This window comes from Phaseolus vulgaris, chromosome 10 (assembly GCF_000499845.2).
Source record: "Phaseolus vulgaris cultivar G19833 chromosome 10, P. vulgaris v2.0, whole genome shotgun sequence".
In the NCBI taxonomy this organism is placed as follows: Eukaryota; Viridiplantae; Streptophyta; class Magnoliopsida; order Fabales; family Fabaceae; genus Phaseolus; species Phaseolus vulgaris.
Genome location: NC_023750.2, coordinates 38,204,206 through 38,218,738, shown reverse-complemented (window position 1 = coordinate 38,218,738; position 14,533 = coordinate 38,204,206). Strand labels below are relative to the sequence as shown.

At 42.5% G+C, this 14,533-nt stretch overlaps 2 protein-coding genes across 2 annotated transcripts; both read right to left on the bottom strand.

Annotated features, from left to right (window-relative positions):
- Positions 1–11,139: 11,139 nt before the first annotated feature.
- Positions 11,140–12,889, bottom strand: LOC137818025 (uncharacterized). The gene is made up of 4 exons (XM_068621248.1): positions 12,644–12,889; positions 12,405–12,510; positions 12,129–12,247; positions 11,140–11,196 (listed from the first exon to the last, which is right to left on the bottom strand). Exons 1-4 carry the CDS (start codon positions 12,887–12,889, stop codon positions 11,140–11,142), a joined length of 528 nt encoding a protein of 175 aa, XP_068477349.1.
- Positions 12,890–13,300: 411 nt separating this feature from the next.
- LOC137818024 (uncharacterized) lies at positions 13,301–14,240 on the bottom strand. Its single transcript, XM_068621247.1, has 5 exons — positions 14,129–14,240; positions 13,968–14,058; positions 13,808–13,901; positions 13,639–13,727; positions 13,301–13,565 (listed from the first exon to the last, which is right to left on the bottom strand). Exons 1-5 carry the CDS (start codon positions 14,238–14,240, stop codon positions 13,301–13,303), a joined length of 651 nt encoding a protein of 216 aa, XP_068477348.1.
- Positions 14,241–14,533: the final 293 nt, after the last annotated feature.

Genomic DNA, 14,533 nt, shown 5'->3' with positions numbered 1-14,533 from the left:
TGATTGAAGAAATGTAGAAATTTTGAGAGATTTCCTAACTCTAATTAGTTGTAATGATTACAACTTCTACTATTTTGGTATACCATGGAAAATACAACTTGCACATTTGAAATATTTTGGTATACAATGAAATTACATTTTAAAGTAGTTTGAAAATGTTTCATATTGCGTCATTTTATAAATTACATGCTACTCTACCATATCTTATGCACAATCAACCATTGTATGTCTCTATGGAGGAATTTTTGTGAATTATATCACTTGTTCAGACTAAATGTTTTTACGTATTTCTGGTTTCTCGAATGTGAGTATATGTGTAGATGTGAAAGACGAAACAGTTATATAGAATTCTGGAGGTTATTTCAGAAGGAGAGGATAATGTGTAGGTGTGCTTTTAACTAGTTATGTTTGTGGTGTAGTTTTAGCCTAATGATACTGAAGATAGAAGAAAGCACCCTATAAAGTCTTCCCATCCAATCCTTATTTATAGAACAGAACGCGTATTTTGACTATCATGTCAAGGAGTGATTTAATATTTTTTCTTGCAGTAAAAAGTTCTGTGTTTGAGTAAACAAATTTATGTGAGTTTATTCATGTAGAGGTTGGACGCATTGGCATAGGCATCTGTTATGACATTCGGTTTCCAGAACTAGCAATGGTATATGCTGCTAGAGGTTTGTCTTTTCCGTATTTAATATATTTGGAAACAATTAATCTCTCTCTAGTTTTGATTGGTTGCCTATGATTTGATTTCTCCAAATTGTTTTTATCTATGCCTCCTAAGTGTCATGCTATTAGCATCATATAGTACCAATTTTGATATTTTTGGGGATGGATAGAAGAGATTGGTTCACATGCATTAGGCAACACTACAGGTGTATTTCTTATTTCAAGGATATACTAAAAGAAATTTCAAATCCATAGTTCTTGGTATGGAATTTCATTCCCTTTATTATGTTATCTGTCAATTTTTCCTTTTTTTTTATACACTTTCAAGGATCAATTGAGATTAATTGTCAAGTTGTGTTGATTTGATAACAGATGAACAAAACTATTGTTATTATTTTCTTGTTCTAAGATTTGGCAAACTTACAGTATCAGTTAGCTTTTGACTTCAGGTGCTCACTTACTCTGCTATCCCAAGGCATTTAACATGATAACTGGACCATTACATTGGGAGTTATTACAGAGGGCAAGGTAATGGATACAACAAAGTGAAACATTTAGCAACCTGGAACACTTGTTTTAGTTGTGTTTCAGTTAAAATTTATAACCCTACCTAGTCTTGTAAGTTTCCCTTAATTTGTTCGTGTCCCCTAATATATTTTTATCTGTAAACATGACAATATTTTAAATTAATACCTTTTGATTTTTATTCATTTTTAGTCGTTGAAAATTATAAAACCACATGCCTTTTTGTCTCAAGTGAGGAATTAAAGACACACTCTTTTTTGTTAAATTTAGGACTAATCATTAATTAAATTTAACTAGGGACTAAATTGAAAAACGTCAACTTTCAAATATAGAAAACACACTGAAGCCAATAACGTGTTACTGTCTGTAAACAAACTCAATAAACTTGAAACTTAACTGGGGTTTTTAACTAATTATTACATCCACTAAATTGGAGGATAGTTTTCTGAACCATATTTATAATTAATAATAGGCATTTGTAGACAAATATAATATTGTTTGTAGAAAACAAGAAACTGCTGATCATAATTAAAGTTAGAATATATATTTGGGTTACCTTTTTCTGTGTTCTACTCTTTTTTTTCTTTTCATTTTTTTCTTTTGATTCGTATCTTTGGCATGGAAAACCATTTTTTATTTTAACTTTTATTTTAGTATGATTGTGTACATTGGAGATATAAGATGATTATTTTTTCTTAATTAAAGCAAAGATGGAGCATAAGCAGTAGTCACACCAATTCAATAGTGGATTTCCACTTGTACTATTTTTTTTTACATTTTTTTATTCCCTTCTTCATTGTTTCACTTCCTTTGACCACTGAGTTATTTTTAATTTGAAGCAAATGCTTCTTGTAATTTCTTGGGCATATTTTAGAAAAAGGCCTTTGGTCAGTAGTTTAATAAGTTTAATGTAGTGATTATTTTGTTTTTTTGTCTACTTGATATTTTTTTCTTTTTTCTTTATTCAGGATGAAGTTGAAGATCATACGGAGAAGAGAATTCACAAAATGTAGAAATAAATCAAACACTTTTGTTTGATATAAGTTGTAATTTCTTTTAATTTTAAAAGTGTACTAGACGACGTTAAATCATATTTTTTAATGTTTTCATCTATTTAATTATGTTTTCAGATATACATTATATGTTAGTTGCATATTTAATCATATTTCTAAATATTATAAATTTTATTTGTTATCAATTGTCTTCAATAGATTAATTAATTTATTTTGTAAAAATTAAATAAATAGTTTGACTTATTATATTTTTACTTTAAAATAATAAATACATTAGTGACTTAATGCATTCACAGTTTATTCAGAAATATTTTAAATAATTTTACCATAATTATTTAAACGCAATTGTTCCATTCAAATAAATATTCATTCAAATAAATATTGTTTAAACAAAATTGCAACATTTAAAAAAGTGTTGTCTAAACATTATCAAGAAAAACGTTGCCTAAATATTCTCTCCAAAAAACATATAGTACATTTAAATAAGTGTTGTCTTTACGAATGACAACATTTTACAAAACGTTGCCTAAACAATAGGCAACATTGAAAATGTGTTGCCTAAACATTATGAGAAAAAACGTTGCCTAAAAGTTATCCCAAAAAACGTTGCCTATTCTACCAATATAAGGCAACGGCTGCAAAAAAGTGTTGCCTAAACCTAAGCCCACGGCTGCATATTCCACGATTGGAAAAGCGTTGTCAAAGCGTTGCCTAAAGTTAAGACAACGCTTTTCCTACTTTAGGCAACGCTTTTTAGGTGTTGTCTAAGGTAAAAAATGGTGTAGTGATTCCAGTTGAAATCCAGGAGAGCTCGCCGAGATTCCAGAACTTTGTAGCGGAAGACTCGAATGAAGAAAGAAGGTTGAATCTGGATTTGCTGGATGAGGTCAGGGAGGAGGCAAGGGTAAAGGCTGAGGCAGTGAAAAGGAGGATTGAGCGAAGGTACAACTCGAAGGTAATGCCAAGGCAATTTAGAGAGGGCGACCTGGTGATGAGGAAGGCTCACCAGTACGAGATGGAAAACAAGTTATTGCCTAAGTGGACAAGACCGTTCAGAATAACCGAGGCGCTCGGGAGCAAAGCCTACCGCTTAGAGACATTGGAAGGAGGGGCAATTCCTCGCACTTGGAACGCCACACACCTCAAGTTATATTCCAGTTAAAGCTTTGTAAGTAAAAACGAACATGAAGTGATTTACAAGCTTCTGATAAAACAGTTTGAAGGGGGCACTCTTTTTTCCCTAAGGAGGGTTTTTAATGAGGTCACCCAATAAAGAAGGGTTTTCAAGTTTAACGCTTCCAAGATTGCATGCTTGTTGTTTCGAAAATTTTAGAAAAAAGACCTTATCACTCGTACGTGATTAAAGGCGAGTTCAAAGTTATGTTGCATGCTCTCAGATAAAGTTTTAAAGTCCCCCTCATTTTTCGGCGATGAGCGGCATCAGATAAAGTTTTAAAGCCCCCATCGTTCTTTGGCGATTGGCGGCATTAGTTAAAGTTTTTAAAGTCCTCATCGTCTTACGGCGATCGGAGCACTAGTGATGATTAAAGACCTCAACGCTCTCGTGCGTCTTGAGGCGAGAAAGATAAAGACCTCCTCGCCGTCGAGCGAGTGCAGGCGAGAAAGAGAAAAAGTCCTCAGTGCATCCAGGGGGGAGGAGATGTACACCTTGGGCAAGTTGAGGCGCAAGAGAAAGTCCTTCTCGCCGTTGAGCGAGTTCAGGCAAGAGAAAGTCCTTCTCGCCATTGAGCGAGTTCAGGCAAGATAAAGTCCTTCTCGTCGTTGAGCGAGTTCAGGCAAGATAAAGTCCTTCTCCCCGTTGAGCGAGTTCAGGCAAGAGAAAGTCCTTCTCGCCGTTGAGCGAGTTCAGGCAAGAGAAAGTCCTTCTCGCCGTTGAGCGAGTTCAGGCAAGAGAAAGTCCTTCTCGCCGATGAGTGAGTTCAGGCAAGATGAAGTCCTCCTCGACTTTGAGCGAGCGCAGGCGAGAGTAGAAGAAGACCTCCTCGCCTTTGAGCGAGCGCAGGCGAGAAAAAGAGAAGTCCTCCTTGCCTTTGAGCAAGTGCAGGCAAGAAGAAGTCCTCCTTGCCTTTGGGTAAGTTGAGGCACCAGAGAAAGTCCTTCTCACCTCAGAGTGAGTTCAGGCAAGATGAACTGAAAGGTCAGGGGTGTTCGTGACCTTAAACGGCGGGAAGGGAAGGAAAACGCCTTACCCCCTTTAGGTGAAACATCAATATTGACTTAGTACGACCAGAAGAAGCTTCCACGCTTGTAGGCGGTGTGAAGCAGATAAAATCCTTCTCGTCCTGAACGAGTTCATGTATGACGTGAAGAGTGAAAGAAGTTTAAAAGATGGCTAAGTAAGTTCACAAAGAACACCTCGCTATCCAGCTCCTTGTTCTGAACTCAGGGAGGTAGAGAAGGATCCGAAAGGCGTCTCTGCCCCCCAGATGAGGGAACAATAGTCAAGGATGGAGGCAAAGAAAGTTTACATCGCCAGAACCCTACGGCGATCAGAAGAGTTCCAGGCGATGACAGGGATAAGGGTCACCTTGCTGGCAGATCAGGTAAACTGTATTTTGATACTAGCTTAAGTTAAAACCTGCTGCCTGGTAAGTAACTTATTTTTAAGTTTGCAAGTTGTCTTAAATGTCATCGCTTGAAGGTTAATAAGTTGCTCAAGTTTTACTTCGAGTTAACAGTTCAATAAATTGTTATAAGATTAACGGTTTGCTCAAGTTCAAAGCGGTGAGTGAATAGTTGAGCCCGGAGTATCGTTGGGTTGATTTGTTTAAGCAAGTTTCACCAGATAAGTTGATCAACCATACAGCGAGTAAGAAAGCAGATGAAGGTTAAAGAATGCGAAGTAAACAGAAAGACGAGGTGCAAAAAGCAGAAGAAGTTATATAAAAGCAATGTCAGTACAAGTTTACACATAAGCCACTATTACAATTGAAAGATAAGCAGCAGTTTTCAAAAACGAGGTGATGAGGAGAGGCAGCTAGTCTTCGGAGGGTACGATCTTCCCATCCACCACCTCGTTGCAAATGGACACCATGGTCAGATCAAGCTCGGGGTATTGGCAAGCGACTTGCTCCAGGGCGGCGTCGAACCCGGCGCAAGGACTTGGGCGGAGCTTTGCTCGAGCTCTTCGGTTTGTTTCTTCAGCTCGTCAGTTCGTTTCTTCAGCTCTTCAGTTTCCCGCGAGCTTGAGCAAGGTCTTCAGCAACCTTTTTGCCTTCGTCCCGCGCTGGGCCAGCTCTGCAGCAATCTTCTTGTTTTCCTCTTGAGCTTTGGCGAGCTCAGCCATGGTGTCGTCCCTCTCCTTCTCGACCTTCCCAAGGAGGACTTCCCGATCTGCCGACCTTTTTTCAAGGTTTTCCACCTTGGTCGCATTGCTTTCATTGCAGCCTCCAAGTTGGCCACCTTGAGCCTGTAAGGTACAAGCTTGCTCTCCAGCTCGATTTTCTCTTGGGCTTGGAGGTGCAGTTTTTGGCGCAGATCGGAAGCCTCCTTGCGCGCGCCCCTTAGCTCAGCGCTCATGGCGTCCTCCAGCCTTGAATGATCGATCTCTGCCACCATCAGATTGCAAGAAAGCTTTCTGCCTCCATCCTTATCAGGCGGTTTGCCTCCTTGAGCGCCGCATTCTCATCTTGGAGCTTCTTGGAGTTCTTCACAGCCTTCGTTACAATGAGGGGAGATCCTCTGCCATCATCTTCAGTTTGGCTGTGAAGGGCCCCAGATCTTTCGATGGAGGGGGAAAGTTTGAGTTGTTGCTGGTGAGGTGCTGGAGGAGCTTGGTGCTGACTTTCACCACCACCCTCTTGAGTTAAGAGCAAGGGGGGCTTCTTGCGTGGTGGTGAAGTGGGAATTCGGTTATGAGTATTGGAGAGTTGTGAGCACCCTCATCTCCACCTGGTGCGGCCCCAGCAATAGAGGTGGTTGAAGGAGGACCCTCTCCAGCAGATACGAACGGCGTGGAGGCGCTTGGAGGGTTCTCTATGAAATTGAGGTCGCTGCTTCAACCACAGGGGGTGCGACAGCCAAGGGTGTTGCTTGGACTGGTTGTGTTGGAGCTGGAGGTGAGGGCGGTGTTGGAGCTGGGGGTGAAGGCGGTGTTGGAGTTGGGAGTGCAGTGGCGAAGAGGGAGCCACCCTTGTCCTTTTGGTAACGAGGCCATCCTCGGTGGTCTCTTCATCCTCTTCATCCTCTTGTACCACTTGAGGAGTTTTCCTTTTGGCTTCCTCAAGACAATTTTTTTCGTTGAGGGGCGGGTAGTACCCCGGAAGAGGTTGCACCTCGGGGGGGAGTTTTGCCTGAGCGGCGATCTCCACCACCGAGTTGGGCACGGTTTGGGAACCCGCCGCCAGTTTGTGAGTTCGGGCGATCGCCCTCAATTCAGCCAGTTTACCTTTTCCCAGCATGTTATCTGCACAAGGTAAAGAATAGGTGAGCAATTAAAACAGAAGCAGAAAATACAAGCATGTCTGTACAGGGATAACACAAGCAGCACATAGGTTAATAACGGAATGCCAAAGTAGAACGGAAAAAATGCCAAGTTGGTGTTAAATTTGATGGTGAGGTGGGGCTTACCGATGTGGGCTTCGAGTTGACCCTCGAGGAATTCGAAGGTGATTATTGAGGAAGTAGGAAAGTTAATGTGGGCATCAGCCACCCTCTTCCAGAAAAGGCAGAGGTCCTTGTCCAACTCACCCATGTTGTCAGGACTTCTTGGCCTTCTGAAGTTTTCTTTGGAGTCCTTGCTCCCCTTGTTTACCCAATACAAGGGGAAGCCATCGAGCAGCGAGGGGTCTTGATCGTTTTGACGCACTTGGACAAACTTTCCTTTCCAGTCTTTGTAGGATTGCTGGAAGATTGAGAGGATCGATCTCCCAGCAATCCCGTTTAAGCTCACCAGGGGCGGTCTCCGGGATTCTTGGCCTCGAACAAGAAAAGGAAAACATCTACCGAGGCCGGTAGTCCCAAGTGCGCGCACATGATTTGAAATGCCCTCACGAATGCCCAGCTGTTGGGATGGAGCTGGGCAGCGGCAATGTTGAGCTCGGTTAGTAGCTCTCGTTCAAAGCGGGTGAAGGGAAACCTGAGTTTCACCTTCTTGAATAAAGTGGTGTAAACGAAGCAGAACAACTCGTGTTGTTCCCCTTGTCATCCGCGCAGATTGGCACGTCGGGAGGGCAAGGCAGCACCATTAACTTGTCGTCGTGCTCCTTGTGGAACGAGAGGTTGGGTTCGTCCCCTTTCTTCAACCGTAGCACCGCCAACGCAGAGTTTACTGAAGAGGTCTCCTTCAGCAAAGTTGGGGTGGCCCACGGGTAGAGTTTCTTATAGTCTTGTGTAGGAATGGAGGCTCCTCCGGCGACTGGTGGAGTTGCTGGAGTGGGATTGGCGTGAGAAGGAGCAGGCCTCTCAGCCTGTGGGAAGGAGCGCCGGAGGCTCGTGGCGGGTTACGCGCTGGTGGAGGATTGCCCCAGGAGCAACCCTACGCGCTTGGGGTGGAGGGTTTCGTGACGAAGGAGGAGGGTTCGCGGTGGATTTCGCGTGAGCCATCGCAGGAACTGCAAAGGAAAAAGGAAAGGGATGAACAAAGGTTACAGAGAACGACTCGATTGAGGACGAAGAAAGAAGAACGAACGAACAAGAGTTCGTTGGGATGAACGTGATGGAAGACGAAGCCCTAAGTTACGAGAGGGGAGAAAAGGAAAAACAGCCCACAACGTATGCACCAGACAGATAATGGATGATGCGAATCGGTAAAATGCACAATATCAACAGAAGAAGTAAAAGAGGTACCTTTTGTGATCGGATGAGCGTTGAAGAGAGTTGAAAGCTTCGTAGGTTCGCAGAGGAAAAACTTAGAGCGTTTGAGAATGCAGAAAGATGATGGAACAGTGGAAGTGCAAGGGGGTTTAAGGGTTTTTCGAACGTTTTCGGAAGCGCAAACGACAGCTGAAGATGACCGTTGATGAAGCCACGTGTCGAGCGATTGGAAAAAGGGGTTTGGTGGAGCGTCAGAAAAGCAGAGGGTACGAACGTTTGGAATTCCGTGCAGCGCCACGTAGATCGACGGTGATGTGACCTCTTAGTCTTTTCGCTGGACAAGTCTCCGCTTAAGACTGGGGGGCTTGTGTACCGACCAGGTAGTCGGGAGTGATGACGTGGCAGCAAGTGGTAATATAGGCGTGTTGAACGGAACACCTCTGACGGAAGGGAAGGACATCGGGAAGTTCGTGTAGTCGCCAATCGTTAAGTTGGCGTGCTCCGATCTCTAGCATATCTAAACCGGCGGTCACCAGGCTTGTGTTGTAGTCGCCGTATGAGCTTAGGCGACCAAGTGATCAGAGATCGCCGAGAGGGGGACATCGCCGAAAGATCAGGAAAGCTTGTTCAAGGCCTTCAAAGGGCACGAGCATGAAGGATGAAGTTATCAGATGATCATTCCCTAGCCAGAGGTTGAGGCAGGGAACAGTTTACCAGAACATGCACGATGAGCAAGTAATGCAGATCGTGATAGCGGCAGGCGAGACCACAGAGAAGGTGTGCATGGTGGCACCCGTGCTCACCATTAGAAGAGATCGCGCTCCAAGGCAGCTATGCACCGAGTTGCTCCTCACCTGGAGTAACTTAGTCGAACAGCCTGAAGAGTAGAAGTGGCGCTCAAGCAGAAGACGTTCCAGATGGTGACACGTGTACAGCTGGATGCGAGCCACGTGTCCAGAGGTGTAACCGTCAGGAGAGAGAAAATGCACAGGTATATAAGGAATTTAACAGATTCTGAGGTACGCGCGTTTAGAACACTTCTTTACGCTTTGAGAATACTTGAGTACGCTGAGAGAGTTTTTGCACGGTTCCTTGAGTTTCTAGCTTTTCTCTCTTAGAGTTTTGGTGGTTCGTCACTGACTTGAGCGTCGGAGCGCGATCGGCCGCAGCGGCGCCACTCTGTCTTTTGCAGGTTCTTGAGGTGAATCGAGGTGTGAAGGACGGAAGCTAGCGTGGTGCAAAGCCGATCCAGAGGAAGATACCTTTGACGTGGCAAGACTCTTGCGTTCTGGTCAACCGGCAGGATCAATTTTCTTTTGCCTCTTCAAATTGTTCTTTCATTGCCCTTCTATACCCTCGCCAGCGCTCGAGGGCGAGGGAGGACTTATCTTTTCCTGTACTGGGTGTCCACACTCGAGGAGAGACTCGCTGAACGCGAGGTCGTATCGTCCTCAGTATGTCTAAACACTTGGGACTAAATCACCCTTTGGTGCCCACGTCCGGGGAGAGGCCTACTACAACAACGTCGTATCGTTCACGGAGTGTCTAAACGCCAAAGGAAACTTAACCCATTATAACTGCGTGTTTGGTGCCCACGCCCGAGGAGAGGCCTGCCCGAAGACGACGTCGTTTCGTTCCCGGAGTGTCTGAAACACCAAGGCGATCAGTGTTCTTGGCGCCCACGCCCAGGGAGAGGCATGTTGGAAACATCGTCGTATCGTCCCTGGTGTGTCTAAACACAAAGATGACCAGGGATTTTGGTGATTACGCCTAAGGAGGAGGTTTCCCGAAGGATGGAGCCCCTCCTTATGTGCGTGTATCTGCACCAAGTGACCTGGTTCTCCACTGCTCCGAACTTCTTACTGTCTGATGCCCACGCTCGAAGGAAACCCCCCGCTACTTCCTTACGAGGTGTCTAAACATCAGACACGGGGGCTAGCTTATTCCTACCTGAGGAGGGGACGTCCCGAAGGAATCCCTTAACCCCTGCTCAGGAACTAAACACCCGGATTTTAACTTATACTGAGCGTACCTTGATCTCTGCGCATGAGCATGTGCTCCCGTTACTTGCTTTGATTTTGACGCCCGCTTCCTTATGATGTGATTGCACTAGCACAATTAGAATGATTCTTGACATTCTTAGGAATGTCAAGAATTATGCAAAAACAATAAGCCAATTAATTGAGATAAATTTTTCAAAATCGCTGCCAGATTACCGTATTTTTTTCGGCAGAATTGTACACTTTTTGTATTTTATTTATCATTTTTTGTGTACTTTGAATTTTTTAGTACTTCTTTTTTCTAATCTTTTCTAACACTTTGAATATCACAAATCCAGAATTTCAGAATTTTCCAGTGAGTAAATCAATTGTGATCCGATCGGTCATCGGTCGTAGATGACGTCAGCAGCAGAGAACCACATGGACCACTCGTAGGGTGATACGTGGACCAGGTGACAGAGAGACCAGGGACGCGATCGCCAAGAGCGGTGATCGGGGTCAGTAACCAGGGGACCATCGGCAGATCAGGCGGCAGAGAGGTCAGGGGACAGATCATCCAGAATGGTGATCGGTGGTCAGCAGCCAAATGGCCACCAACAGACTAGTTCTCAGACTAACGCCTGGGGGCAGAACGCGAGAAACAAATAAGCACTGATCAGTCATCGGGTGCATTGTCATCGGGGTCTCGTGTTACACGCAGTTAAACTGGGACTGAGGTTCCCAGCGAGAGCGTTACGCATAGACCTCGCATGAGCACATCTCAGGGAATCATGCACGAGAGTGGCCTGAGGGAACTAGTAAACCAGTCAGTGATCGGTGATTCCCTCAACCTATTACGTGCGTGGCACCGTGAAGGGTAAGCTATATACGCAGGGAGCAACGTTTGGTGAGTGTGCCTAGACCAGCCACAGCTGACGTTCTCCTAAGAGTATGCGGTTTACCCGGGTGAGAGAAATATCCTAAGTTACTCCGCAAAGGCGTTAGGCACACAAAGAGAAGCGCTAGAGCCCTTCCAGTAAGTGACACGTGTGTGGTTAGATGTGAGTTGCAGGCCTCCACGTGTCATCATCTGAGAGGGGTGCGGTCCAGACAAAAAGTGCACTCCGTACCACTAAGGGTACAGACAGGCGCAAAGACGTGCAGACATGCACAGACTCTCACGCTCTCACTACTGATTCTGCAGGTACACTGTCTCTGAAAAGCATAACAGGGTTCTAACACATGCCAGAAAAGCATAACAGAATTCTGTTATGCCCAGAAACAGAGAGAGAGACATAAAAGAGGGAATCAGGGGGAGATGAGGAGATACGAGAAAAAAGAGAGCAAGAGTTTTTCACACACACTGCTAGTTTTCTCATCTTTGGTGGTTCTGTGGACTAACTTGATCGTCGGAGTGCAAACGGCCGCTAGAGGCGCCGTCTGTGTGTTTTGCAGGTCACGTTTGGAGATCCAAGAGAAGGTTCTGAGGGTGATTCTGCAGAAGACGCAGTCGCGTAGACGGGGCAAAGAGTTCTACGAAGCGATTCCTCCGCGTTCGAGTTGCCGGCAGGATCAAATTGCAATAAGGAAAAACAGTAAGCACGTTTTCAGAAAACAGAGGAATCCTAATAGGAATGAAAAACAGAATTATGAACTAGCAAAGACATAATGGAAAATGATGTATAGGAACTTGTATAGGTCTAAAATACAAGTATGAACTCAATCTAAAACAGAAAATGCACAAAGGATCAAGATCAAATTCAGAAAAATTATATGACACTAAAGCAAGAAACAACAAAAGCAATAAAAGTACTACAAGAAGTGATGACAATTATGGAAAAACAAGACTAAGACAAAACTTGTAAGGATTCAAAAAGGAAAATACACAAACATATGATAGGCAAAAGAACTAAAACAGCAAGCAAACTCAAATAAGCCTAAAAAAGAAACTTAAATTGCAAGAAATTAAAGAGCTCTTGAAATTAAAGTGCTACACAACTCAAAAATAAAACAAGAACACACCTAAACTCATGATACCACATGATGTGATTCCACTAGCACTGATGGTACCATCAGTATTATTGCCACCAATAACACTGATGGTACCATCAGTTTTATTGCCACCAATAACACTGATGGTAAAATAAGTATTATTCCCACCAATAACTCTTATGGTACCATTAGTATTATTCCCACCAATAACAGTGATGGTACCATCAGTATTATTGTCACCAATAGCACTAATGGTACCATCAGTATTATTCCCACCAATAGCACTGATGGTACCTTGTATTATTACCAAAAATAACATTCATGGTACCATCAGTATTATTTCCACCAATAACACTGATGGTACCATCAGTCTTATTCCCACCAATAACAATGATGTTACCATCAGTATTATTGCCATGAATAACACAGATGGTACCATCAGTATTATTGCCATCAATAACACTGATGGTACCATCTGTATTATTGCCACCAATAAAACTGATGGTACCATCAGTATTATTCCGACCATTAATACTGATGATTCCATCAGTATTATTCTGACCAATAACATTACTGATGGTACCATCAGTATTATTGCCACAAATAACATTGATGGTACCATAAGTATTATTCCCACCAATAACACTGATGGTACCGTCAATATTATTCCAACAAATAACATAGATGGACCATCACATTATTCCCACCAATAACACTGATGGTACCATCAGTATTTATGCCACCAATAATACAGATGGTACCATCAGTATTATTCCCACCATTAACACTGATGGTTCCATCAGTATTATTCCCACCAATAACATTGATGGTACCATCAGTTTTATTGCCACCAAAAACGCTGATGGTACCATCAGTATTATCCCCACCAATAACACTAATGGTACATTCAGTATTATTCCCACAAATAACACTCATGGTACGACCAGTATGATTGCCACCAATAATACTGATGCTACCATCACTATTATTCCACCAATAACACTGATGGTACCATCAGTTTTAATGCCACCAATAACACTGATGGTATCATCAGTATTATTGCAACCAATAACACTGATGGTACCATCAGTATTATTGCCACAAATAACATTCATGGTACCAGCAGTATTATTGCCACCAATAACACTGATGGTACCATCAGTATTATTGCCACTATTAACAATGATGGTTCCATCAGTTTTATTCCCACCATTAACAATGATGGTTCCATCAGTATTATTCCCACCAATAACACCGATGGTACCATCACTATTATTCCCACCAATAACACTCATGGTTCGATCAATATTATTCCACCAATAACAATGATGGTTCCATCAGCATTATTCACACCAATAACACTGTGGTACCATCACTATTATTGCCACCCATAACACTGATGGTACCATCAGTATTATTGCCACCAATAACACAAATGGTACCATCAATATTATTGCCACCAATAACACTGTTAGTACCATCAGTATTATTGCCACCAATAACACTGATGGTAGAATCAGTTTTATTGCCACCAATAGCACTTATGGTACCATCCGTTTTATTGCCACCAATAACACTAATGGTACCATTAGTATTATTCCCACCAATAACACTGAGTGTACCATCAGTATTATTCCTACAAATAACACTCATGGTACCATCAGTATTATTGCCACCAATAACACTAATGGTATATATCAATATTATTCCCACCATTAACAGTGATGGTGCCATCAATATTATTTCCACCAATAGCACTGATTGTACCATCAGTCTAATTCCCACCAATAACACTGATGCTACCATCAGTATTACTCTCACCCTTAATACTGATGGTACCATCAGTTATATTACCACCAATAACACTGAAGGTACACTGATGGTACCATCAGTATTATTGCCACCAATAACACTTATGGTACCATCAGTTTTATTGCCACCATTAACACTGATGGTAAAATCAGTATTATTTCCCACCAATAACTCTCATGGTACCATTAGTATTATTTCCCACCAATAACAGTTATTGGTACCATCAGTATTATTGTCACCAATAGCACTAATGGTACCATTAGTATTATTCCCACCAATAACACTGATGGTACCTTGTATTTATATCAAAAATAACATTCATTGTGCAATCAGTATTATTTCCACCAATAACACTGATGGTACCTTCAGTATTATTCCCACCAATAACAATGATGTTACCATCAGTGTTATTTGCCATGAATAACAAGATGGTACCATCAGTATTATTGCCACCAATAACATTTGATGGTACCATCAGTATTATTCCCGACCAATAACACTGATGGTACCGTCAATATTATTCCACAAATAACATGATGGTACCATCAGTTATTATTCCACCAATAACAATGATGGTACCATCAGTATTTATGCCACCAATAACATTGATGGTACCATCAGTATTATTCCCACCAAATAAACTGATGGTCCATCAGTATTATTCCCACCAATACATTGATGTACCATCAGTTTTATTTTCCCAAAAACCTGATGGTACCATCAGTATTATGCCACCAATAAACATTGACCAGTTATTCAGTATTTATT